Below are 26,025 nucleotides of genomic sequence, written 5' to 3'. Positions count from 1 at the left end.
TTTTTAAACTAGCCTTTGTTCCACTCTTTCAACGACTTTCTACAGGATAAAAACTATTTTCTCTGCATGTATCTATAAACTGGGTTGCCCCCTAATATAAAAGCTCTTAAAGTTTTAACTCAAATATATATTGCTGAATATATTATTCAAATCCCCGCGTTGAATGCAAATATAATCTCTATTTCCACTTGACCGGTGCTGAAATATCACTACACAACACTTTAATGAAGAATACTGACAGAAAACCCCAGTATTATGTGTCAAGTTTAAGAGAGACTAATGAAAGAGGCCAAATACATTAGAAGATAACCCGGAAGTTGCTCGTGATTTCGTCTTGATACCGGAATATACAACTTTTTCTCCGCCGAGTGACGATTCATCATTGTACTAGACGATCTGCACACTTTAATTCATCTTGCCCTTCCTGGTCAGGCATAACAACAGTGATGGCGGCGGCTGCACGGTTCTTTCTCCGAGGTGCAAACTCGAAACTTTCCATTACCGGTGTTGGTACCGGGGCTCACAGCACTTTCGGAGCCGCTTTGCTGAAAGTGTCCCCGGGCTGCAGCTCCCGCACAGAAACACAACGAAGACATGCCGCGCACTTTACCTTCCAGCCTGACCCCGTCCCGACACAGTATGGTGAGTGGCTGGCTAGCCGGCTAGCGTTAGCTACTTTCACTGGACCGAATTGTTCAGCATTGGAAGTTTCAGTAGTTTAACAGTAAAGTTAGTTACCGGCATTATGAACACTTTGTTAGGTTAGGTGATATGAAAAAGTTGTATATGCCCTGTCTATTCAGTTGGCAAACTTGAACGGATAGAAACCCAACTATCTTACCTAGGAGAACATATCCTCTTATTTGGTAAGGTGTCGGCACACAGGTGACCTGTTAACACTTTCAGTTTTAATGACAGAATCATAAGTGGGTTAAGACTTCACAGTCACACTGCTGGCTGCCGACGTGAAGACTGTATCTGGTTGGTGCAGCATGACAGCACGGTTTATCCTATGGTACATTTTACCAGGATGTTGGCACTCACTCAGCTGCTGAAATTTGTATTGATCCGGAAAGACAACTCAGGAGAGAGACATTACAAGTATCATTTGCTGTAACAATGAAATGTTTGTCCTGTTGATTGCAATCTCTGAATCACTGCCAAGATTCCATCACGTAGTTTCTTTCTCGCAATAACTGGTATGGTCACTTATGGTTATGTTCGGCTATTAAGCCTAAAGTATGCCACATCTAAATGCAGTGTTGCTCATGTCAAGTTCTTGGAAATGTTTTTTAAATATATATTTTTTAGGTCCCACACAGAAGATGAACTTGTTCCAGTCAGTTACAAGTGCCTTGGACAACACTCTTGCCAGTGATCCAACAGCAGGTATGATACTGAAATAAGTAATTGAGTTGTATAGCTGTTATTAGAAGAAAATCTGCAAAACGTCAACCCTGTCACTTCACCAACAGACATAGAGTTTTTGTAAGTATGCAGTGGCCTACAATTGGGCTCTATGTCTAAGTCCATATTGAAGAAGGAAAATCTTATGTTAGTTACACTTACTCTTACATGTTAGGGTGTTACTCGAAGTCAATGTATTTTTAGGAACTACATAACATGGTCGCAGTAGCATAAAATCATATAATGGAACTTGATGTAGCTAGTTTCTGGGACATGAGGGTTCAGGAAATGTGAATCCAAGTTGTGTTCTCATTTTAATTCCTTAGTTCTGGAAGTAAAAATCCTATTCATTTTTCAGTCAGTGTTATTCTATTCATTATTGATTATTCTGATGCTATTTTTTCATTTAGTCAATATAATATCACAAAATATTGAAAAAATGTCCTTCACTTTTTCCCCACAAGTTGTAGGTGGCATCATCAAATGTCTTATTTTGTCTGACTGTCGGTGCAAAACTCACATATTCAGTGAAGCAATTATCAAAATATTTACAGATTTAATTTTCTGGTGATCGACTAATCAATTAATCAGTTAATTGTTGCAGCTCGAATGTTATGTGGCTAATAGCTTTTCTGCGACTTGGATCAACATTAAACTCTCCCAGTTAAATCATCAGTACCAAAGATGAACAATAGCTTCAGAACTAACTGATGGTGAAAGCTAAATATTACGATACTGAGAATTGTGATTATGTAGTCCATTTGAAGGAATCCTAACCTAAAAAATAAAACAGCATTCAGTTCTTTAACAATTAAGACAACATCTCCCATGATGCCTCACTGATTCATGACATACTGTTTTGATTGAGAGACCCCTAGTGGCAGAAAAATGTGTTGACCTTTACTTATGGTATTCAATTTGTTACCATATTTACTTAAAATAATAATAAAAAAAGAATATAGCCTCAAAAGTCTTTGATGGTAGACAACTTTAGCTCATGTTGAGCAGCAGCAGCAGCCACCCCTACCCCCACTCCTATTGCTATGAAGCAGCCATTTTAGCCCCACCAAGACTGGTGGGGCTACTGATGTGCTATGATGTTTGTTTTTCTTTTTGAATCCTCCTGTTTATTATGACTGAACAATGAATCGAAATATTATCAAAATCGCAATATGAAAATCATGACTTGTGTAGCGATCGAAATAATTATTTTTCTTTGCATGAGGTTCAGCCCTGATGTGTATTTTTTCCTGTTCTTTGATTGTGTGTTGAGGAACATGCACTTCCATCATTAATGGTGTTTTGTGTTTATCCACAGTCATCTTTGGGGAAGATGTTGCCTTTGGTGGAGTATTCCGATGCACAGTGGGTTTGAGAGACAAATATGGTGAGATGTTTTATTCCGCTTTACACCATCAACTCCCCAACTGAAAAGTCACCATTGCTGAGTAGTTGAAACTATCAGCAACCTGTTCTCCAGTCTACTTTACATGATTTTTCCACTAGATGGCAGCATAGGACTGTGAAGAATCTCCCCACCTTCTCCCCCACAAGGTCATATTACTGTTCATTGTTCACCCAGAGGACCAGAAGGATCTGTTTACACTTATTTGTCCATCGTAGCAGTCTTACTAAGTTGCTACAGTAGGCTGATACAGTGTTACAGTGGTTGTTCAAATTTTGCTTAAATGTGTGGTTGAACATCTTTCTAAAGAAATCTACCCCATATCAGCATGTGGGCCAGTGCATACGTTTTCATTATATTGTAATATGTTCTTATATTATGTTTATTCTTTTGAATATTTGTGCTTTATAAAGGCTAAGCGCTCAAATATCAGGCAGAAACTGTTGCTGCCCTGCTCTCTTTTTCACAGATGACATTTAACTTGTCATAGTAGGGAAAGCACATATGTTACTAATAACATTAACAATGGCTTTGTTCAATTCAAGTATCCCAGTAAGCCATGACAGCATGACAGTGAGCCGGCATGAACCAAACCAGGAACCTGAATCTGAGGCCACTAAATGGAATTTATTATTTACACCTGTTTTCTCACTGAGAAACGTCAAAATGTCTGCCATGAAAAAAAGCATATTGGGATGTTTCCGCTACTGCAACTCACTTTTAAGTATGAATCCATGAAGAGAAACGCATCTGCAGTTTACGTAACTATTAAATTATTATCTCCTCTGTATTATTCAGTGATGATTTACCCTTTAAAACAAGCTGACAGCTTCAATTTGGTTCTACAGTTGACAATCTTAAAGATAAATCAGTTCAGAAATAACTAATGACATGGCAATGGCATCAAGCAATTTTCTATATAAAATAGGCTGTGGGTATTGTCCAAGATTAATGCGGAGTAGAAGAACAGCCAGTAGTTTTAACTAGTTGCTCCTAGATGTATTGAAATATATACAACCTTTTGATCTAACATCATTTTCCAGCAAATTTCTTCCATGAAATTCATGTCCTCCAAAACAGGTTGACTAAACATAATACAGAACCCGTGTAATGACAGTGCTTAATTGTTTTTCTTGTTTTTCATGATGTAAAAGTCGTATAAACTAATTGGATGTCAATAGATTTCCTTGTTTCATGTTCATTTTCAATTTATTTTCTATGTTGTTTTTTTTTTAATGATGAGGAGCCTCAAATCAGTCCTACAGTAGCTGGCTTTGCCTTTTTGTTTTCATTGACGTCAGAAGTGTTGACCTTTGGAGAGGGATCATTATTTTCCATCTCATCTTTGTGTACAGTGACGGGCGCAAAGCTGTTTTTATCCCTCTCACTGCTGAAAGGGATGGTGCACACCTCTGCCACTCACAGCCATTATACAGAACAGAGGTTAATGCAGGGTGGACACTATATGAGTGGCTTTTTACAAGGCGGATGCATTCGCCTCGACGATCCAGCTCCGCCACCACTGGTTACTGGCTACTTCTGAGTGCTGTTTCTCTGAAAACAACAGCACACATTGACTCTGCGCTCTGACCAGCTCTCCCTCTCAGTAATGTGTTATGCCTTTTTCACTGTGAGCAGCGTCAGTGTCAGACAGCACCAACTATAAAAGTTACCCAAACATGTTGTCTATTTAAAGCCGCATTGTAGACTCATGTGAACAACTGAGGCACAGATAACTCAAGGATGCATCTATTGATTGTATTATTTCTCATTAGTTGACTTACTACTCATTGCTTTAATGAAAAAACAGAAGCACGCACACACGCACACACATATGTCATTTACTGTCACTTTCACATGAGGCTGCATATTTAAGGTTGGTTCAGTAAGGCACTAAATTTTGATCACTTAATTGTTCATTCCTCCAAGGGTTTGTGGGGCTGCGGTTGCTAATTGAACTTTGTGAGTGCAGAGCAGGGCACATAAGGGCAGAGTTTCACTGCTGAGAAGCGCGCTTCCCAGCAAAAGACCGAATTAGCAAATACACAAAGATGAGAGCAAAAATAACACACACAATCCAAATTTAGACACCCACTCTTGTGGCTCTTTGCCATATTATAGGGTGGAGAATGGAAAATAGTTTTTTTTTCCTTCCGTTTTTCCTTCATGGGGGTTGCGTGCACATCACAGGGTTGGTTAGCTACAGCTGAGGAGGAGTCATCAGCTTGTCACTTCATTTATTTTAGGACTGTATGGCATTTTAAGTGAAAGTATACTTTGCCATCTCATCTCTCAAATGTGCAGCATGGACCTGGCTCTGTTATCAGAAAAACACTGCTACTCCTCAGACTACAACTGATCGCCAATGATCTCAAATAAATAATTAGACTCAATGGGCCACACCTTAAACTTTAAACCTCTATGTGGACTTTTCTGTCTTAAGCCCTCTCACCCAGTAGCCACTGGTTTCCTTCCTCTCCTAATACACCAGCTTCTTAATCCTCTTGTACCTCCTCTTTTCTTCTGTCCCCCCAGGTAAGGATAGAGTCTTTAACACTCCCCTTTGTGAGCAGGGGATTGTGGGATTTGGTATTGGTGCAGCTGTTGCCGGCGCCACAGCCATCGCTGAGATCCAGTTCGCTGACTACATCTTTCCTGCTTTTGACCAGGTAAGGCACATGCTCCTTCACTCAGTGGACCTTTTTTCACACCAGACATCTCGGCTTGTCATAGCAGGAAAAGCACAGGTGTAATTTTTAACTTTAAAAACAACTGCATTCCATTTAGGTGAGCTTGCTCTCTTTTGTCAATGAAATTTTCTTTCCACCTGTGCTTTTCCTGCTGTGACAAGTCAAAATGTCTGCTGTAAAAAAGGCATACGACACATTGTCAAAGACTACTACAGTGTTGATGTGGTCCCCACCAGGAACCTCCCTCTCAGGAGCATCTAATAACTCCACATCATGCCTCACAATCATCAAATTTCTTCGTTATCAAAAAGAGGCTCAAATCAAGCCCCTGACTAACTCGCTGACTCCATGGCAACGTTGTATTTTGTCTTTTCTTTACTCAAAGATTGACGAGAATTGTATTGGCAAACATTAAAATATTAGTAGGACGGGAAAAAAAACAAGGTTGGAAAAACATTCATGTTTTTTTTACATGTTAATACATGTATACATTGTATACATACATGTGCCAATACTAATTTAAATACAACCCCATCAACATGGTATTTAGATATAATAATGGCGTATCTAATCGACCTTACTATTCCAAAAACAGTGTATGCTAACAAAAACATGGTGCGACTGTGCCAAAAAACCGAACACAAACACCCTTCAAAATGATTTAAAAAAGGTGTCAACAGAAAGATGTTGCGGCAGATGTTTCTAATCTAAAGTTTTATTATGTGTAAACTTAGTAGATACAGTTTGAAAACATTACTCTTCTCCCTGATACTAAATTGTTATGCCTCGCACAGATGCAGAGCATAGATGTTTTACCTGTCATAGTTGCCTGGTGTACCAGCACACACTGTTTGACTGCTGCAGGGCAAGAGTGCATAGCACCATCGTCGGACACAGACAAGCTATGCATCATCACTGTACCTGAATTTTGTAATCCAAGTTAGCAGAATGACAAATCAGTCCAGGATGTGATTCTGTGATATATTTTTGGTTTGCATCAATGTGATTGTCAGAGTATGAATGTGGTAACACCCTGTGCATATGCAGTTTTATTTGTGTAGAAGGAATGAGGCCTCCTAGCAAAAGATACAAAATTCAGTGTCTTCAGAAACACCTAGCAAAGACTCAAACAATGGGGGGAAAAAAAAGATTCTGTGCCATTAGCTCGTCTGGCAGCCACCACTGTAAGTGGATTTTGTTTTTTCTGACTTCTGTCATCTGTCTGGTTTTTCTAGTGCATTTCTTGTTGTATACAGGTGTTTAATAAATGGACTAGACAGAACTCAAGTTGCATACCGTCTCATATTCTCCAGTGTATATCAGAAAGATCAGTTGAGCAAAGGAAGCGCTTCAACATGCCCCCCCTGCTTTGAGCATTTCCTGAGGAAGATTAATGTGGCATTAACAGGCTGAGCAGGACGTTGAGCACCACTGCTGTTTTACTATGCATACTTGTTGACACTAGCATCATTCTGTGTATTCTTGCCCTCCACAAGATGAATGCGAGTCCCTGCTATGTCAAGGCAACATAAAACAGAATGTGTGATAATGGAGCTGGTTTCTAACAGACTCCTGCTGCGATGCGGCGACACAGTAGATTTAATCTGGTGTCGGGCCTTGAGTGGGCTCCCTCTCTCTCCTTCTGTGCTCTCGCTTAAAATAATGCAGTCCAAACTGACCTCAGAGAGACATAAAAGCTGAATTAACAGCCCACCTGAGTTTCAGGGAGGAAAACCTTTCTGGAGGAAGCCCAGTATCAGAAACTGAAGAGACTAGGTAAAAGAAACCAGACACTTGAGGTGATCGTGATCGTTAAAAATAAAGTAGGTTTTTGAAATCTTTAAGAGAAATAACAGAGAGACTGGCCCAACACATGAAGCCTAAATCCAGAGGCTGCTGGTGTGGTCCTTCTTTCATTAAAACAGATCAGGATTCTCCTTTTTGACAGGTGGTATAAACCAGTATACCCTCATAAAACCTCATTGTGTTATGTTACAATTTTTAATTGTCTTTTAACATACTGGAGCTTACTGTGTTTGTTGCTGCAATAACTCAGGTGTTCCACAAGTGCAGTTTTATCTTCTTTTAATTTCTGTGGTTGTTTTACCCTGAATCATATTGCTCTTTTTCCAGATAGTCAATGAAGCAGCCAAGTACCGCTACCGTTCTGGCAACTTGTTTGACTGCGGCAACCTCACCATTCGGGCTCCGTGGGGGTGTGTCGGTCATGGATCACTTTACCACTCTCAAAGCCCAGAGGCCTTCTTCGCCCACTGCCCTGGCATCAAGGTCAGCCACGCATTCATTACAGATTCTGACTTGTATTTCCTCTCCCTGTCTTTCTATAGTTTTTGTTTTTTTTCGGTTTGTGCAAAGTTGTAATTTCACATCTTGTGCTGATACATGTTCAAAAGTACTCTGGCAGAACATTACAGTTTATGAAAAAGGCCGGTTGCATCAATGCTGTCCAAGTTTATAGTCATTAGTTATAGTCATGCTAATTCAAGCATAAGCAAATACTGAAAGAAAGTACAGAATAAGTACAATAGATAAATAGACAAATGATTTTTGTCTGTGTTGCAACAAGTAAAAACAAGTGAAGAATGTCTCCAAGCTGAAACAACAAAATCCTGGTTTCTCATGTCCTCCAGCATCATTTGCATATTATTGGCACAAAGAAAGAAGTTGGTGAGCAGTTCTGAAAAAGTAGAAAAAGGACTATTTTAATTAATTTTTTTCCCCTACAACATTATCCACAAAACAATGCTGATTTTAAACAAAAAAAACAAAAAAACTTTTTTTTTTTTTTTACATATATGTTGTGTCAAGAATTGACTCAACAGCAGTAATTTCACTTAAAGCATCTAAGATATGACATATACAGTGAGGGGAAATGTAAATCTCAACAGTCAGTGCCCATGGATGAGATAAGATAAAGGGGGTTGGTTAGATGAAAACCAAGTATCAAACTATTGTCTAATCATAAAGGAGTAAAATTATTCCCAAGATAATATGTCCTCCACCACTTTTATCTCTGTTGGCTTGAAGTATTTTGGCTTTTCTCTACCCCTCAGAACATCCTGTGAGTACACAATCTTCAAAAAGAGAGGGTTCTTCAGCTTTTGCTGAGATTTGAACTAGAACTATGCTTTTATGAGACATGCAGTGACACAGTTTCACTACAACCTCCTGTTAGTTTCTCAACCATCCCTTCCAAGCTCCCCATCCTGCCATGTAGAAATGTGCCCAGTTCTGTTGTACTCCTCAGTCCATCCAAACCTCACTGTCTAATTTTTAAATTGTTTTCAAGTGAAAACGATTTGTGTCCATATTAGTAGAAACTTTGGTTTGCTGTGAAACACTGGAATCACATACAAAATCTCGCCAAATCACTTCTTCTACCCTCTTTTCAGTTGGCAAACAACAAAACTACTTCACAGCCCACATTTGGGACATCTGGGACAGACTGAGCAAATGATTATTTCATGATTGCAATGGCTTCGGATAAAACCAACATAAATGCAGGTTAATGACAACAGTTAGGGTACGTTCACATTAAACCTGTTAAACTTGTAAGTGCATCTTTTTCTCTGTTTCTTTCTCTGTCCAGATGAAAACATTGTGTTTGAGTGTGTAAATATTAAAACGTCAGTTTGGTATTTGAGTGTGTGCTGGATGAACAGAGCTCTGACAAAACTATGACGCAAGCCAGTAGCCTCTAGGGATGTCATTTTTCTTCAAAAAGTCAAGTTCAGATGAGTTTGGACGAGCACATAATTCATTGGAACTACTTCTAATGCAACCAAGAGAGTATGGCAGACCCCAGCCTTCAGTATAACCTTTTATATTTTCTTGTGTTCCTGTATGAACCATGCCATATTATCAGTGATGGCCTTTTTACAAGCTTCCTGTATTGTCCTGAGGATGAGTGTAGAGGAAAAATAGTAGTGCCTGCACACTAAGTTGTCCATTTGCCATTGCTCCATGCGTTTTCACTTTGGTGGTAAGCTAGCAGGTGAGTCCTACGTAGTTGTTGTCAACAGCTTTTTACAAAGCTGGCAAACAGCTTTATCCTTGTTGGTAATTTTGAAATCAGATGTGAATAACCCAAAACACTTTGGCACACTGCTTCTCAAATGCTTTGGTACGGTGATTATCCGAATATATGCTTGCTGCTGTCTTCCTCCATTTTTATTTATTGGTTTAGTTGCTGGGGAATGTTAACAGTACTCTGCTGGATCACAAGGCAAACTATTCTAAACGGTCTGATGCGCTCACGGCGCAACTACAAATGTTGTTGAATATATCATTTTTTCCTACCGACAGTTCAATTTGGAATAAAAAAGTGGCAGCCGCAGTCACCTCTAACTTAGTCTGTCATAACTTATTTTAAATGTCAGGATAACCGATTACGGTTTTGGATGCACTCTCAACACAGCGTTTGAAGGTGTTACAGGCATTCACTGTGAATGATATCTCCAAATAACATCTTGGCACCACCCAACACTATTTAATACTCTTTCATAGTCAAATGGGCTGAAAACAATAACTCATTTGGTCTTTCCAACCAGAAATGATGTACATGTTTATTTGCATATAGAGCAGGGAAGTGAACGCATGACCTGAGAGGCATGTTGATGTCAGATCTGACCAGGGCCGATGTGCGAACACTTCCTGAGGATGAAAGTGATTCTCTCGCACACAGACATCTTCACTGCTCACAGATGTATGACCTGTATGTGCCAAACAGTGATGGTGTGGCTGAGAGGGAATTAACAGCACGTGTTAAAAGTAAACGAGTCTGAGTTAAAATGTCAGATATAAAATCTATCCTTGCTTGTTTTTTTGGTTAAACCGAGCATGCCTCTAATCATCATCTTGAAAGTTTCTCATACTCCACAGACTGGGAATGACTGCTTGGTTTACAGCCGTAGTTCATCCACTGTGAGTAACCACTGCTGAGCGCAATAAACATGTTGTCTCTCAGCAAAGGTCAGCCTGATAAATGTTAATCTTTGTGCATACTATCAGCACTTTTAGCTCCATCTGAGGTCCAGTGTTGTCATGATACCCAAATTCTGAACTAAATACCATTCAGAGGTTTAATATCTAATCATGTGACACGTTTACAATGCCAGGGAGAAGGAAGAGAGAAATATTGCAGCACAGCTTCTTGTGGATTTTGTGTCAATCTTTGCTGAATTTTGGCTTCAGCTGTCTCTGATTTGACAGTACATAATCTTCTGTTTAATATTAATAATGAACATTCATAAAGGTTATCACGGGACTGGATATTTTCTGCAGTGTGGACATAGTAGCCTCATGAAGTGCATCTTGTGCTCCTCAGGTTGTAATACCCCGTAGTCCAGTGCAGGCCAAGGGTCTGCTCCTCTCCTGCATCGCTGACAAGAATCCGTGCATATTCTTTGAGCCCAAGATCCTGTACAGAGCAGCAGGTAAGCTGGATGGTGTGTGAGTAGAAGTCAGAAGTCAACATATTACTGGAGCCTTTTTATCTTTGTTCATTCGTCCCCCCTGATGTTCAGCTTTCTCCAGCATTGTGCCTCACTGGCCCACTATCTGCGCGCCTGGTTTCCTTATTGAAAGCAAATGTTCTGCCTTTTAGTGGCGTGAGACAAGATAAACAATATGCTGGACTGCAAACAATGTGAGTGAGATCAGCAGCATCACAAGTGTGAAGCAGACCGTCTAAATGGGCTGTGAAGTGTTGACAGTGCCGTGCTGAACCCCCCCCACACACACACACACACACACACACACACACACACACCCACCCCACCCTCACCCTTCTCTGTGTGGAGGGAGCACCAGTATTCAGGCTAGCATGGTTAAACTTTAGGCCAGCATGGCTTTGACAGGCTGCCATGCAAAAAGGTCTAAAATAAAAAAAAAAAAAGAAAAAGTCGTAATAAACTATTAACAGCTGTTGGCAGCGTTAACAAAACAGTGTTCCCTTGGCTTCACAATGATAATTTGATATCCCTGATGAATACAGCATTGGAGGTTTGAAGATGATGTTATAGTAATGAAAGACAGAACCGGAACAGATTGGTACTACCAGCCTCAAAGATTTTCACAACTTTTGTTAGTTTCCCGCTTTGATAAGAGCCAGATGAGGTGGTGAAATGTTGCAGCTGACTGCTGAGATTGTTTCAGTCATGGCAATAGATTAGTGATTATTGTCCAAAATATTTTGCAGTGTTACAGTGCAGACTGATATTAAAACCACTCATCAGCTCATAGGGAGTGACTCCATTCATCAAATCTCCCACGTTGTTCCTTGAGTTATTTTTTAATTTTTTTTTTTTTTAAAGGGCAACAAAATGTATAAGTTTTAAGGCCTGGAGCAAAATTCATCTGCAAATCTTCATGAGATAATTGTTTATAGATGCTTGATAACTACTTGCAAAAGAAAAATAAGCAAGCAAAAATAAAAAAAACTATTGTAGCTGGTGAGCTAACTGCTAAAACACTAGCAAGCTGGGACATGTGAGTGCTATTCACACAGCTTCTTCTTTACATTGTTTCAGTACTGTGTTGTTTACTCACCCCCTGGCATTTTGTCTCAGGAAAAAACTCTTCAAGCTAACATGATTGATAGCTGTCAAGTGTGTTAGCTTGTTTACTAATGGGACAATAAGTTCACATAGTTCATTCAAAAGACGTTGGCTGAAAACTGAATGGTGCAACAAACGCAATAACCTGTGATAACTTCCTCCATGTTAGACTTCATGGACTTTCCAGCCCTCCATTCCCTCAAAGGTCAGCACTGTCAAAAGGGCTTGCTATTGGTCAAAGGCACTCATGCGCTTCACCAACTGATGTGCAAAGTTTGTGAGCAAATCCACCAATCATAGCGATTCCATTGGAATGAATTGATTTCCCTGCAACGTTTTGATGTTATAAACCCTAGTGTGACCACGCCTTTAGACCTATAGACTGCTAATGATGACTGATGTGATATTGGATAGTAATGCAGTAGTTTGAGCCTGTGAGGACGACAGGAGAGATGAAAGAGGGAGAGATGTGAGGCGTGAGCAGCTATTTCCATGAGAATTCATACCCCTTCTCAAAGTCATAATTCAGTGAAGTCTGAACTCACAGACATGATTTACATGTGTGACTGACACTTTTAGAGGATATCATTAGCTGATGTCCTCAGTGGATAAACATCCATAAATCTGCTTAGAAATCATAGACAATAGTCTTTCTTCTTTCCTCTTCAATATCACCGTCATTTAGTGATAGTGATAGTGACTAGAACAACAGGGCTCAAACTGTAGTCCTCAGCGTACTGACTACTATATAACTACAACTATATACTTCAAATTATGGGAGATCACTATTATGCCCTAAACAGAAGTAAGACAACAGTTAAAGTGTTGACATAGACTATATAACAAAATATAAAGGCAGGTACTTCCTTGTATTATTGTTGATGTCTTTTAATACCTCACAGCTTTGGCCTAATAATCTGCCAAAGCTACGTTGGCCTTGGTGGCTGTGAAAGAATTCATTGACATTTGATTGGTCCCACTATGATCGTGTGTGTGTTGCAATGAATAGCACTGTCAGAGCAAATCACTGTGAATATGATGATATAATACATGCGTCATGTCTCAAATTGATTCGGTTGAACAGGGCAAGGAAGAGCAGGTGTCCATGGTCTTGGCAGTGTTTTTGTTTGCGTTGTTGCTCAGTTGACATTCATTTTGGTTTATTAGCTGTTTGGGGAGTGATGAGATACAGTACATCAGTGATATGCTGTGTGTAAGAGTCTGGATCACTGTTATTTCATGCAACATTTCCATTTGGAATAATAATAAAATATATTGGATACATTTTTAAAAGGCCATGACAAGATATGGGTTGATCTCAAGGTCCTTTTTTTTTTTTTTTTTTTTTTTTTTTTTTTTTTTTCACTTTAAAATAAACACATTACTTGCTGGTTCCACCCTCATTAACTCATAGTCCCCTCTTTGTTTCTAGTTATCTTCTTTTAAATCTTTATGTTTTGACAGCTGTATGAAAAGTCACTCATTCGTCTCACACGGCGGTTTTACTTGTGGTCGTGTTTCAGGAGTTATTTTGCTTTCCAGAAACGGGGCAGAGCGTGCCAGCTCTCGCGTCAGGTCTGCATACGTCTAATGATCTCTGCCTGGATTATGAAGTCATGTTTTTAATTGTAGCGCCCACTCTTTTCTTGTGCAAAAGAGAATAAGAACCACACGTTTCTCTCATTGAGGCCATACTGTCATGTAGGGCCTGAAATCCCACTTATTAAACCATAACCTAGTTTTCATAATTCAATTTCAACTTTCTGCGAAATGCTATTATTCCACTCATACGGCCTATTTTCTGTCTAGTCTGGAAGCCTAAACCAGAAGTTGCACATGATTCACTCAAGCCCTTTATGTTGTTTTAGCATAGTAAGTCATAGAGATGGGCAATTTTACTTTCCTTTATGGCTCCGCGAAGGCTTGAAAGGATCATGGAAATCATTCACGGTTTCCAGAAAGGTCTCCATGTCTCCGCAGAGTATAATTACTCTGCCTAATTGTAATTTTGACTTCATGCGTTGCCATGTAGGAATGCTTTTAGCTGTTCAGTTCCCCCAAATTCCACACACTTTCAAATCCTGTGCTCTGCCTTTTTTGCAGCCAAAGCCATAAGAGTGAATGAGATTCAAAGTTAGTTAAAATGCTACATGTTGTGTTTGCACAGTATAAATATTGCTAATAAGCTACGTGTTTAAAAGTGATGGCAGTTTGAGTTTATGATAAGTTTTTTCATTGTAATGTTTTCCATAAGTGTGCTTCAGTTTTCCAAGACATTATTAACCATTATTCAAACCATATACTTACATGCGCTTTGTTTTGGACGTTGGTTCAAAGAGAGACTGGCTGCAGGGCCCCGCTTTTTTGGACTGATGTCTCATATATGTGGCCCCTTTTCTGATTGATATCCCATCCCACCAATGTTTTGTTGTTAAGATTATTCAGGGTTACGAGCTTGTAGCTGGCAAAAGTTATCATTAGATCATGCACTCGATTGTGCTGATAAAAGCAAACACAGAGATGAGGTTCTGGAAAATGCATGAAGAAGCATTTGAAATGGGCCAGTTAAAATGTTCTAGAGCGGGAATTTGTGTTCTTTGACGGTTTGTCATTTCACCACTTCATCGTCATCTAGTCTATCATTTAGAGGTACGGTCAGTTTGGAATCTGAGTATTTTACATGAAAACCGCAGGGTACATTGTAAAATGATGAATGAATGGGTTCAGAATCAACCCTTGATGATTTTGAATGTGAGCTGACATGCAATGTGTTTGCACTGACATTAATATTGATGAATATTAACCTGTTATTGAATGTGCGTGTGATTCCTCAGTGGAACAGGTTCCCGTGGAGGCCTACACCATCCCTCTATCGCAGGCCGAGATCCTACAGGAAGGAAGTGACGTCACTCTGGTTGCCTGGGGGACACAGGTAAGTGACCCCATACAACACTGACATACTCTGAGAGTGACCTGAGCGGAGTTAAGTTGTCATCTATCTTTGGATCATTTTCCATGGCCAGAGGAAACAAGGAACCCAGTCTCATCTCCAGTAAAATACGTTTAAAGCCACAGAGGCAAGCAGAGGATTAAATTTAAGTCTATCACAAGCCCCCTCTGTCCCAGCAGGGTCTCTCAGCTGGCAGTCTGCCGCTGTATCGGCCCAGACATCTCCACAACATCAAGGCTGTTCTTGGCTCTCCTCATGTTAACACTACATGTCTGCTGCACACTTGCCATTATTGCCTTTCTTTTCATCCAAGAGATTTTATTTTCTGCAGCTCCATATAAAGGTGCCTGTAACTCACCAGGAGTCATCCCCGACATCGACTGTATCCAGCCACTTTAGCAGGCTTATCTAGGCTGTAATGTACCTGCAGCATAGGGGGTGTGGGAGGGCATTAAGGGGAAAACGTCTCCATCAAAGCCATTATTATTGTTGAAGGGCTGACAGAGAAGAAAGAGGATCCAGTAAAGAAGTGGAAAGCATGCCTCTCCTTTTTTAAAGTGCCACTCTTCTTTCCCACCTCATTACTCCCCTTGTCTGTCAGGACTGAGCAGATGAGAGTAAAGAGTGAAGAGTGGAGTGAAAGGAGCAGTGTCCAGTCCTCAGAGAAAATTTCTCATCACTCCAACAGAGGAAGTTTTGTCCCCCTCAGAAAGGTCCACTGTGTCTGCAGATAATAATTTAATAGCATCATTCTAAAATAAATACTTAGTTATCAAGCTTATTTGTTAGGTTGAGGCCAGGGCCTGTATCTTTTGAAACTGGCTTAACTGCTGACAACGCTACTATTTGTGATGATTCAGATTTATCACAGCAATCAATTCTTATTTAGAAGCAGCCAGTGATGCCTGCCAGTAAACATGGACTCGGTGAACTCAAGTACTCTGAAGTGATGAATTAATGGGACTCACTCCTGCTCTGTATTTTAAGGTTTAAATAGCTGTTTTCAAGTTTGTGTTTATTAGGCACTGATGTACCACATGCACTGGTTTCTGTTGAATAGAAAACAATGCTTAAATTATTATTATTACTTTTTTACCCCCTGCATGCCAGTGTAGCACTTATAAGGTTGCTAATGTGGATGTTATAAAATACCAGTTTGAACAGTGAGGCACAGGTCACATATTGTAGAAAGTGAGATCTCATCTTTTTTGAGTATTAAGCAGGTCAAGGTGCTATATAAATAGTCAAATGCCCAATCCATGAAGAAATGCGCACCGCCCATATTCATATATTGTGCCTTAAAACAAGCTGTCAGGACTAATTTAGTGATATCACAACTAGAGTGTAGTCAGCAACTACAGTCAAAGGGCCTCAGCTATACCCCCAGCACGGCCCTCCATGACCCTCGTCCAACCTTTTTTTTTTTGTTGTTTTAACTTTCTGAACAACTCAACACCAAGCGGTGATTCTGTCACTGAGCTAGCAAGCTACAAGACAGAAAGATGTAGAGGAAATGCTGCACAATAGTTTGATGTCAGGAAGCCAATACATCATTGCAGAGCAATTCCAAGGACAGAAATATTAGCGACCAGTGGCTAAAGGTATTTTTTTCTGACATACTGGAGCATTTTAGCCAGAATTTGACTTATTTCAGTGCTGAGTGAGCACTGCCATTTTCTTTTACCAGTGAGTTTTACCTAGCTACAGTAGTAGGCTACAATCCATTAACTGTGTTTGGCCTGGCTGTATGACACTCTAAAAACAGTCAGCAAATCAGAAGTGAGGCTCAGTGACTGACACCAAGCACCCTGTTGTTGCTAGAGCTCCAGAAAGAAGTGTGAGAGAGGAGATGTAAAACTATATTGAGATGTCTTTTTGGTAAGTAAAACCACAAATAGTTCCTCTTATGGATCAAAACTTCAAATAAAACACAGGAAAAGTGTCAAATATGGGACCTTTTTTAAAGTTACATGTGTAGACACTGAAGGGCTGCTCCAAACCAAAGATTTTCCCAGTCATCTAGTAGTCGTTAGTTCAAGCCCTCAGTTGACTAGTTATCACATGTTTATGATGTTAAAGTTGGAGTGCAGGACTTTTACCTATGAATGAACATCCTTTACATTCAAGTCATTGCCAAATGAATTCACTCCATGCTATTTAAGCCTATTACCACAAGATGTTAGAAACGTTTCTGTGAGATCGTGCTTCATGTTGACATGATTGCATCGCATCATTTCTGCAGAGTTGTCAGCTACACATTCATGCTCATTCATGGGCCCAGTGTGCCAAGAAATCATTCCCCACACCATTACAGCACTACCAGCCTGGGCTGTTGACATAAGGCAGGTTGGGTTCATGGTTTCAGGCTATTGATGTCAAATTCTGACTCTATCCAGATTCATCAGACCAGGCTACATTTTTCCGGCGAGGCGTTTCTGTCACAGAGTTGATGCTCACAGGATGTTTCTTCGGAAAGTCTATGGACTCTTGTGAGTGAAATTTTCAGGAGATCAGCTGAAACACTCCTGACCTGACGTGCCACAGTCAAAGTCGCAGAGATCACATGATTTTATGCACTGCTGTCCCATGATTGGCTGATAATAAATTAAACATTATTGAGAGAGAAATTCTAAAGCAAATGTGTTCATTTTGTTATTAAAAGCATTGCAGTTTTGACATTGTATAAAACTCAGTTAAAACTGAACTAGGCTGCTTGTGTTGCATGAAATTGAGCAACTCAAGGAGGATGAAAATGAACATGTTTATTATCCATCACCATAGATTTATTTGGAATACGCCTGCTACAATGTAAACACAGATTATATGTTTTGAATGTTCTCTGTTGTTGTGGTTAAGATAATACAGTTGTCTTGAATCTTGAATAATACTCTTTATGTTCTAGCAGAGATGAATCCCAGGCCAGACTATAAACTGCATTAGCTCATTACATTAAAAGGTATTCTTCCCTTTCTCTTTACACTTAGATCCATGTGATGAGGGAGGTGGCCAACATGGCTCAAGAGAAACTGGGAGTGTCATGCGAGCTCATCGATCTTCAGACCATCCTGCCCTGGGATGTTGAAACTGTTTGCAAGGTAACGGCAGTCACACGCTCAAAAAGACATACAGCAGTGTCTCATTCTCTCCTGAGAAACAGATTCATTTATTTTGTTGGCACTTTCTGGTTTCTAAAATATTCTTAAAAAAAAAAAAAAAAAGGGCTAATCATTTTAGTGCCACTCTGAATCTTTGTGGGTAGGTAGTGTATCCACACTCTGAATTCCTGAGTGATCATGTGGTATCTTGAGGTGCTGATGTGAAGAAGTGATCACCGCTGACACGTCTTTACTTGCAATCAAAAAAAAGTTTATTTACAAGAAAGAAACAGTGTCAAAAATGACGAATCCTGGAGCATCTCTGCCAGTGTGAGATCTCTCCTCTACCGTCTCACAAACCCCTCTATTTATCTGTCTCATCCCACCTTTGGGATGTGCCTTTCTTTCAGTAGAAGAAGCCTTCACCCAAATGGTAGATAAGATCTGGTTTATGGCCTCTGGTCTCTGGCCTTTGACCTTTTAGGCCATCAAAGACCCCCACATCCTGAGTCTCTCGTACCGTATAAAACAGAAAACCAATGTTTAACCAGTTTTGCCCCCTAATGCACATTCCTTAAACTCAACTTACAATGAGTGGTTCAAGGTAACCTTTGACAAAGTCTTAGTTGACCCCCTTCCTGAACTTTAGAATAAAACATACATAAAAGAAGAACATACAACAATTTAGAATGTTGAAATAGAAGGAAATGAAGTGGATAATACACTACAATCACTTTGACTCCAGGATCATCATTTGGCATATGTTATATATGTTGAAATCATCTAGTTACTGCAAGTGTTTGTATGTGGTACAGTATGATGAATATGCCTCTTGTTCTCATGGTGCTTGATAAACAGGATTCCTTCCACAGCTGATAGGACTTGACTACTAGTTTATGTTGACTCAGTCGTATGGAGGTTATGGCACTCACCAAAACAAAATATTTAATTTGGGTTGGCTTTGAGAACGGAGTTGCTTTTAAGACGATAGCGAGAGCGATACTTTCCTCGTCAGGGAGGGAGAGGGAGAGGGACAAGGAGAGGGAGAGAGAGAGAGAGAGAGAGAGAGAGAGATGTTTTGAAAGCTCTTTGGAAATGAAAACCAAAGGTGTGTGTTAAGGCAGACCTCAAGGAGCTTCACAGCAGGACATGAACCATGTGTATGCATCCTCTCGGATCACTGCTTTTTAAATGGCCCTTGAATATACCACATGCTCCTTTTTCACCAGATACGTTTTAATTTTGCATATTTATTGTCCAATTTTCAAGCTCCTCTGGTTAACATACGACTCTGTCAGTGAGCACCATGCTGCGCCTGCCGCCAAGCAAATCTTATAACCAACAGTTAAAGCACAGGATGAAATTGCGGTAGGAGGGTAGTAATTTTATAGGGAGTCTATTGGAACTGATGGCAGAGACTGTAGTATTGTTCTGGCACTGAAGACTTGCAGCTCGAAGTGAGTGGTAGTCAGTTACAGATTGTTTGTTAGAAGAGGGGACTTCTGAAGTGAAGTAGTGCCCCATTAAAACAGCGGCCATGAAATTGAATAGTGAGTTTATGTGCTGCTTGGTGGGCCTAATGCCAGGCCTGCCACCTCGTGCTTGTCAACATCAGCTCTCCTTGTCATTTCCTCTGACCAAATGCCCCCTTAAATGTCTGTCAAACCCATAAACCAATTTCTCCACAATCCCCATCACACACACACACACACACACGCACACACACACACACACAGAGCCTGCTATTTCTTTCACATTTGGCAGTAAAGCCACTGTGGCATTACACTGATACACTGGTATCCCTGGAGTGTTTTTCTCTCCTCTACGTCTCCATTGAGAACATTATTTTCCGGTGTGTTCTGCTGGCTGAGCACAGTACGAGACTTTTAATCAAGCTATTATCAAATCTCAATGAAGGCACAGAATTAATTCCAGGCGAAATCAAGATTATTATCACCCAGATATATATGCATGCGAATACACATTAAGGGCTTTTAATTTATCTTTTAATTAATCTGAACCACGTGGGCAAATATCTACATGTGCTTTAGTCAGAATGAAAACAAATGGAAAGAGTAGTGCAGTGCTGTTAAGCTTATATGAGACTTGTCAACACAAATACAAGGTGGTGGCACAGCACCGGTGTGATGCACAAAGCATCGATACAGTATTTTGTCCTGTTTCTCTTATGCATAAAAGGTGCTGAAGGCATAAGACTGACATAAGCTTTAGCCTCCTAAAGTAGACATGTCTATTGGTGTTTATTTGCAGCACTTGACATGAACATTGCCTTGTGTTGCTCTCTCCTCTTCAGAATTAATCTACATGTTACAGATGCATTTTTACAAGAAGGTTGTGTTTGTGTGATCTTTGTGTTTACATTTAGCCTATTTACCATATGATGGAATGAGTTAAAGCAGAAACGATTAGCTCGATAAACAATTTTATTATCGATTTGTTGTATAACTTGGTTTTCAGGGAAAAATGCTACTAAAAATGCAAAGATATCCTGTTTTTTCTCAGTTTCATATCATTGTAAACTAAATATCTTTTGTCTTTTGCACTGTAGGTTGGACAAAATAAGTATTTCCTGACAATTTTTAAATCAAATGATTAAATGGCAAGCTAACTATCTTCTGTCATTGACCAAAATAATTTGCTGTTTTGTTTATAATACAGCGAGTTTCAGCTATTTGAGGCAATTTCCTTAATAGAAAGTCGGCTACATTAACATTCATTAGTTGGTTAATCTTTAACAATTTATGAATTACACCTGTAAAATGCATCTACATTTAAGGCAAGGAGATGTCACTTGTGCAGTTCATCACTTTTGTGTTTGAAGCTTCTTTATATAGAGAAACATGAACACCGCAGCTACAGCGGTGCTCTTGCTGTGTGACTCTCAGTTCCTGACCTGCTTTATCTGAACAACTGAAGATGGTAGTTTGGCGTTAGCATGAGCTTCAGATAGCTAGTTAAACTGGACAGCTGCCAGACAACAACGCCATTGCAGTGTTCATCAACATGACTGCCACAGTGGCCATAGAAAGACAAGCAGGTGTGTTTGCTTTATAATTTGCTTTATAACACACGTGTAACTCCATGTCGTCAGATATGGCACCGCCGAGTGGCACAACTGGGTACTGCAACAAACTGTGGTGCATTTTCTGACAGTTGCACTGCACTTTTTTTAAACAATTAAATTATTAATGGCAATAATCGATTAATCATGGACATCCCTAGTGTCTGCCTGTGTGAACAGTCTGAAAGTATAATTTGGGCTTAAATACATTGTTTGAATCTCTTGAAAATTAAAACAAATCTTCTTAATCTACCCTCTTATAATCCACATGGCAGCAAAAAACACACTCAAGTTTAACTCATGTTTCTGCGGAAATGAAGAGAATAGACACAAGTGCATTAAATGAGAAACACAGCCCTGTGTGTCCTCAATAACCCTGCGCAGCGGTGGCCTAACTACTGGGTGCTGCACAGCTGCGCTGGCCTGGCATCACTTGATGGTTCTGTGGCTGCAGCTCTGCTGGTGCTCAGACATTAAGGGTTTCGTCACACTGGAACCCACCCATGCACAAGTAGTTTAAATGATATAGAAAGCAGCATCTCAAGGCTGCAACTAAAAATTCTTTTCATTACTGATTAATCTGTTATTTTTTATTATGAATTGATTGACTGTTTAGCCCAAACATTGTCACAAAATAATGGAAAGGTCACATCATAAATTCATTGAGCCCAAAGTTTTCATATTATTTGGTTTTGCCTGAGCAGTAGTTAAAAAGTCAGACTTTCCTCTTATAATGATATAAAACTGAGAAAAGCAGTCAATTTTCAGAGGCAGGAAAAAGTGAATGTTAGGAACCGTTGGTTCTCACCTTTTTCACAGATTGAGAAGTCATGAAATCCATTCGATCCAAGATCAGTTAATAGAGAAAAAACCTACTGTATTGTACATTAGACGGCCTTGATTATAGGATAAAATGAAAGAATCCTGTTGAAGCACAATTTGTGTATCAGTCTCATGCACTCTCCTGTCAGGCTGTCAACATTTTTTAGTAGTTATCATTTTTTGAGCTCCTCATCATCTGTGACTGTTGTCATTTTTCACTGTTTGACAGATGATTTGGTCTCCGGTGTGATTCTGGAGTAAAGAGGTTTTCAGTCATGAATGTATTTCCTCCTTTACAGCAACTTGCTGCACAATCCTTCAGAAGCTCCTGCACGTTAAACTACACAAATGAAACGTTTTTGGGGTTGACTAACTCTTAGACGTGCACTATAAACAAACTTGAAGATGCTCATTAGCCTAGCAGCATTAAGGCTACAAACAACCCATAGTACACTCACTCACATAATTACATTCACTGTAGGAGGCATTCTTTACATTCAAAATCAATATCAAATAATACGCGATTGTCTAGTTCTCAAACATAATACAAGCACTGCTTTTTCATATATAATTAACAGAAAAACATCATCTTAGGCAATGCCTGTCCTCATAACTGATGATACCGGCATAGATTATATTTTTATATCGTCACTGTTCAGATATATTGGTGGAGAGGGGGAGTTCTGAGGTTCAGAGCTGGTGGAGCCTTTTGTAGGGGGTGTTATCCTCTGGTAAACAGATTTTTGGGTCCTGTGCTATTCTTAGCTTTGGAGAGGGAGTTGCCAAGACATTGTGTCAACTTCTTAATTCAAAAGATTGTACACCTGGTGTCTAGCTTTTCCGGCGTACACACATCCTTCTAAAGCTGGCCTTTTGTAGCGGTGAGTGTGCAGACAGTGTGTGAGGCTGCAGACACACATCCGGCTGCTGGCAGCCAATTAAAATTTTTCATGTTCCATGAGTCACATTTACCTTGCGTATCTTTCAGTCACGGACGTGTGTGTATATGTGTTTGTATTATGTGGTGAGCTGATTTATATGTAGCCTGCGTGCTGTTTTTGAGCACGGATGTATAAAATAAATGAAGAATGATGTGTCTTTGAGCATGAGAGATCATTAAGGCAGTGCTCTGGAGGACCCTGCCATCTTTCTGTTTCCTGAGGGATTCATTCTGGCAGCCACCAGCTATACTTGGATCTAAATATATTCAACCCTCTTGTTGACAAAAGGAATCATGGGCAGAAATGTCTGTAAAAGTACAGAAAAACTGAGTGTATTTTATTTTGTCGCGCTGTCTACAGCGGTCCAGTAAATGTAATAGTCGTTCTTTAAGGGATAAACAAAATGGCTGGTTTACCTCTGCCAGACCCATGGCTCAGATGATATGCTGTGGAAAGTCTCCCTGTCGTATTTGGTCAGAGTACGTGTGGAGATGTAGTTGTGTAAAGACGCTCATGTTAGGAGTACATGCTGCAGAAGAGCTCTGTGATCCCTCGCTGAGTGGGCTGCTTCACTCCCTATTGTTTTATGGCTTATATTGTCCTTCAGGTGGCGGTTGAGCCAACATTTCCCTCTGTTCTTGCATGATCCACATTTGTTTGACTTGGCTTTCAGTTGACCAGTCAGCAGTATAAAAAAAATCTCTGCTCCCATTATTGTATTAGTCCACCGCTGGTGATTCAGCCCTAACTCTCAGGTTTTCCAGACTCCAGATCCGGCCAGTGGAGAATTGGAGTGGCTCACCAGGACCGGTCCATGACACAGTCATCGGTTCTTTAACCTTGATTGGAGGTGGCACTTCCCACAGCACCACACACAGCTCTTTTCAGGCAGGAGCCTGTGTACCTGGGCTACTTCATGGACCTCCACAAAGGGCCTGTTTTCCCCTTGTTCTCCTTAACTGGGCCTCTTCTTCAGCTATAATCAGGCAGAACTGCCCCTCCACACAAACCTGTCCAGCACAACCCTGCTGCCATCAGTTGGCTGATGTGACCAAAAGGTAGTTGCATCACTCAGGAAAACCCCACAGAAGCACTCCGACTTGCTTTTGCACTTGTCACTAATAAAAAGCTTCAAGAAAAAGTCATGTCAAATTACACAGTTTCTATTTTACCATAGGCCTGTGAACAAATTGGATCGTTTCCCCCCTTTGTCCCTCTTCATCACTGTTTGACAGCTGAAAGCGAACCATAAAGACTGCATTTGTACATTATTTTACATCATCCAGCAGAGAGATGAAAGTGAACTTTTCTTCCCCCTTTTTCTGATTGACTAATCACTGATGCTTTTACTAAGATGTAACTCAACAGGATGCAGTGGGCTAAGAGGCTGTCATTGTAAGGAGTGGTAATATCTTCTGGGAAAGAAGCTGTTTGTACAGCCTCTGTTGTGTTGGTATCTCTTAGTTACTCGCTGAGCACAAAGCTTGGTCTGTCATTTCTCCGCTTGTCTCTATTATTGGAATCATCCAACACATTTCTTTTTTTTTTTTTTTTTTTTTTTTTAATTTTCAACCACAGGGAGTAGGTTAGTCAGGGCATGTCCTCTTAGCAAGTCTCTGCTAGCCTATGAATTTGCAAGTCCCATCTGCTCCTATAAAAGACCTCAAGTTGATACTCTGTCCAAAATCTGTCTTTTGAGTATCAAACACTCATCATTGATGGCAACAACTTTTCACAGCTGAAAGAAATATCAAAAAAGTCCATAAAAACATCTCAAATCCCTCCTCCAGTATTATCCACATCTCTGCTGTCCACCTGTACGCTTAGTGTGTGGTCTTGTTTACCCAGCATGCATCTCTCTGGCAGCGTGAATGCAGTAAGTGTCGAAATTTTTGAGGTATCGAAACTCTTGATGCAATTAATCGGTTTGAAATGTGAATTCATGCGATGAAATCGCTGCATAACTGAATCTGTTTTTCAGTTACATATTACTGGTGACAACAGTGAATGTTTGACATGCAGTGAAAGCGCAGAGTGGCTCTATGTTAGGAATACTGTGGCTGCGTGACTTCCAGTGAGTGTCCCTACACCACAGTACAGCAAGGAACAGGCAAACAAAAGCAAAGATAAATTTTACTTCTGTGAAGACATTAAGTTTGACCTTGCTACTTCAGACGCAACAGAATCACATTATTCACACCGTATTTATAATGGGTTAACGTGATGCATATCGCTTGATGACAAGGATGGGACTCGAGGAGAATTGCCAAGCCTAATATATTAAACAATAGCCTCTTTGAGTGCGAGTTGCAGCTTTTGTTAAAACCCGTCAGGATTAGGACTTGTCAAACTTTTTTTTATGTCCTCAGACAAGTTGTGTATAATCATGCCAAAGTGCTTCACATATTGATAATAGGACATGTTGATTTACCAAACCAACTGCAGCGTATGAGTATTTGGGAGCAGTGCTGATTCTGACTCGAGATGCCCTGTACGTCCCGAGTGTGGCAGGTAATGGTTTTCTTCCAGTTCATTGTCTTCTCTTAAACGTGTGTAAACTTCCTCGCTCGATAGATGTGTCTCTTGGCCGGTGTTCAGGCTGAAGTCTGTGTGACTGCAGTGCTGTCTGGACCTCAGCCTTCACAGTGATGCAACCAATTTGGCTGAACCTGTTCAACCCTCAAAAACACTTGCAGGAGGAATCACTTAAGGACTCGTGGTGCACAAGTGCACCGATATCTCAACTCTTACACCATATACAGTGGGGTGTAAAAGTCTGAGCCCACTTAACCATTTGTGGTCTCAGACTTTTGAACCCCACTGTAAATAATATTTGTCGCTCACAAGCAAAGACATAATTTGATAGATGCTAAATAGAGGAGGAAGAGGTGTGTGTGTGTATTGGGGGGGTGATTAAGGAGGAATGTGCAGCAGCATCTGTTATGATTCTTGGAAGCGATGCAGGTGGCGATGTCTGTATTTTCTGAGTGCTCTGGAGTCTGTTGACTCACTGTACAGATAAGACCTCCTTATCAAGGCTCTGCTCACCCCCCCC

The 26,025-nt window shown here is 40.2% G+C and overlaps 1 protein-coding gene across 1 annotated transcript in view; it reads left to right on the top strand.

Annotated features, from left to right (window-relative positions):
* Positions 1–414: 414 nt before the first annotated feature.
* Positions 415–26,025, top strand: part of bckdhb (branched chain keto acid dehydrogenase E1 subunit beta) — a 53,206-nt gene continuing 27,595 nt past the window's right edge. Inside the window, exons 1-8 of the mRNA XM_023410473.2 lie at positions 415–642; positions 1,312–1,389; positions 2,726–2,794; positions 5,348–5,481; positions 7,636–7,791; positions 10,850–10,958; positions 14,915–15,012; positions 18,015–18,125. Coding sequence (XP_023266241.1) covers positions 447–642; positions 1,312–1,389; positions 2,726–2,794; positions 5,348–5,481; positions 7,636–7,791; positions 10,850–10,958; positions 14,915–15,012; positions 18,015–18,125 — 951 coding nt within the window. The 5' untranslated portion in view covers positions 415–446. The remainder of the gene's footprint in view (positions 643–1,311; positions 1,390–2,725; positions 2,795–5,347; positions 5,482–7,635; positions 7,792–10,849; positions 10,959–14,914; positions 15,013–18,014; positions 18,126–26,025) is intronic.

Source organism: Seriola lalandi, unplaced genomic scaffold, assembly GCF_002814215.2.
Source record: "Seriola lalandi dorsalis isolate HSWRI2012SDOR001 ecotype SW California unplaced genomic scaffold, Sedor1 jcf7180002054425, whole genome shotgun sequence".
Classification (NCBI taxonomy): domain Eukaryota; kingdom Metazoa; phylum Chordata; class Actinopteri; order Carangiformes; family Carangidae; genus Seriola; species Seriola lalandi.
Note: the sequence above shows the minus strand (reverse complement) of the source record. Positions and strands in the feature narration are given on the sequence as shown.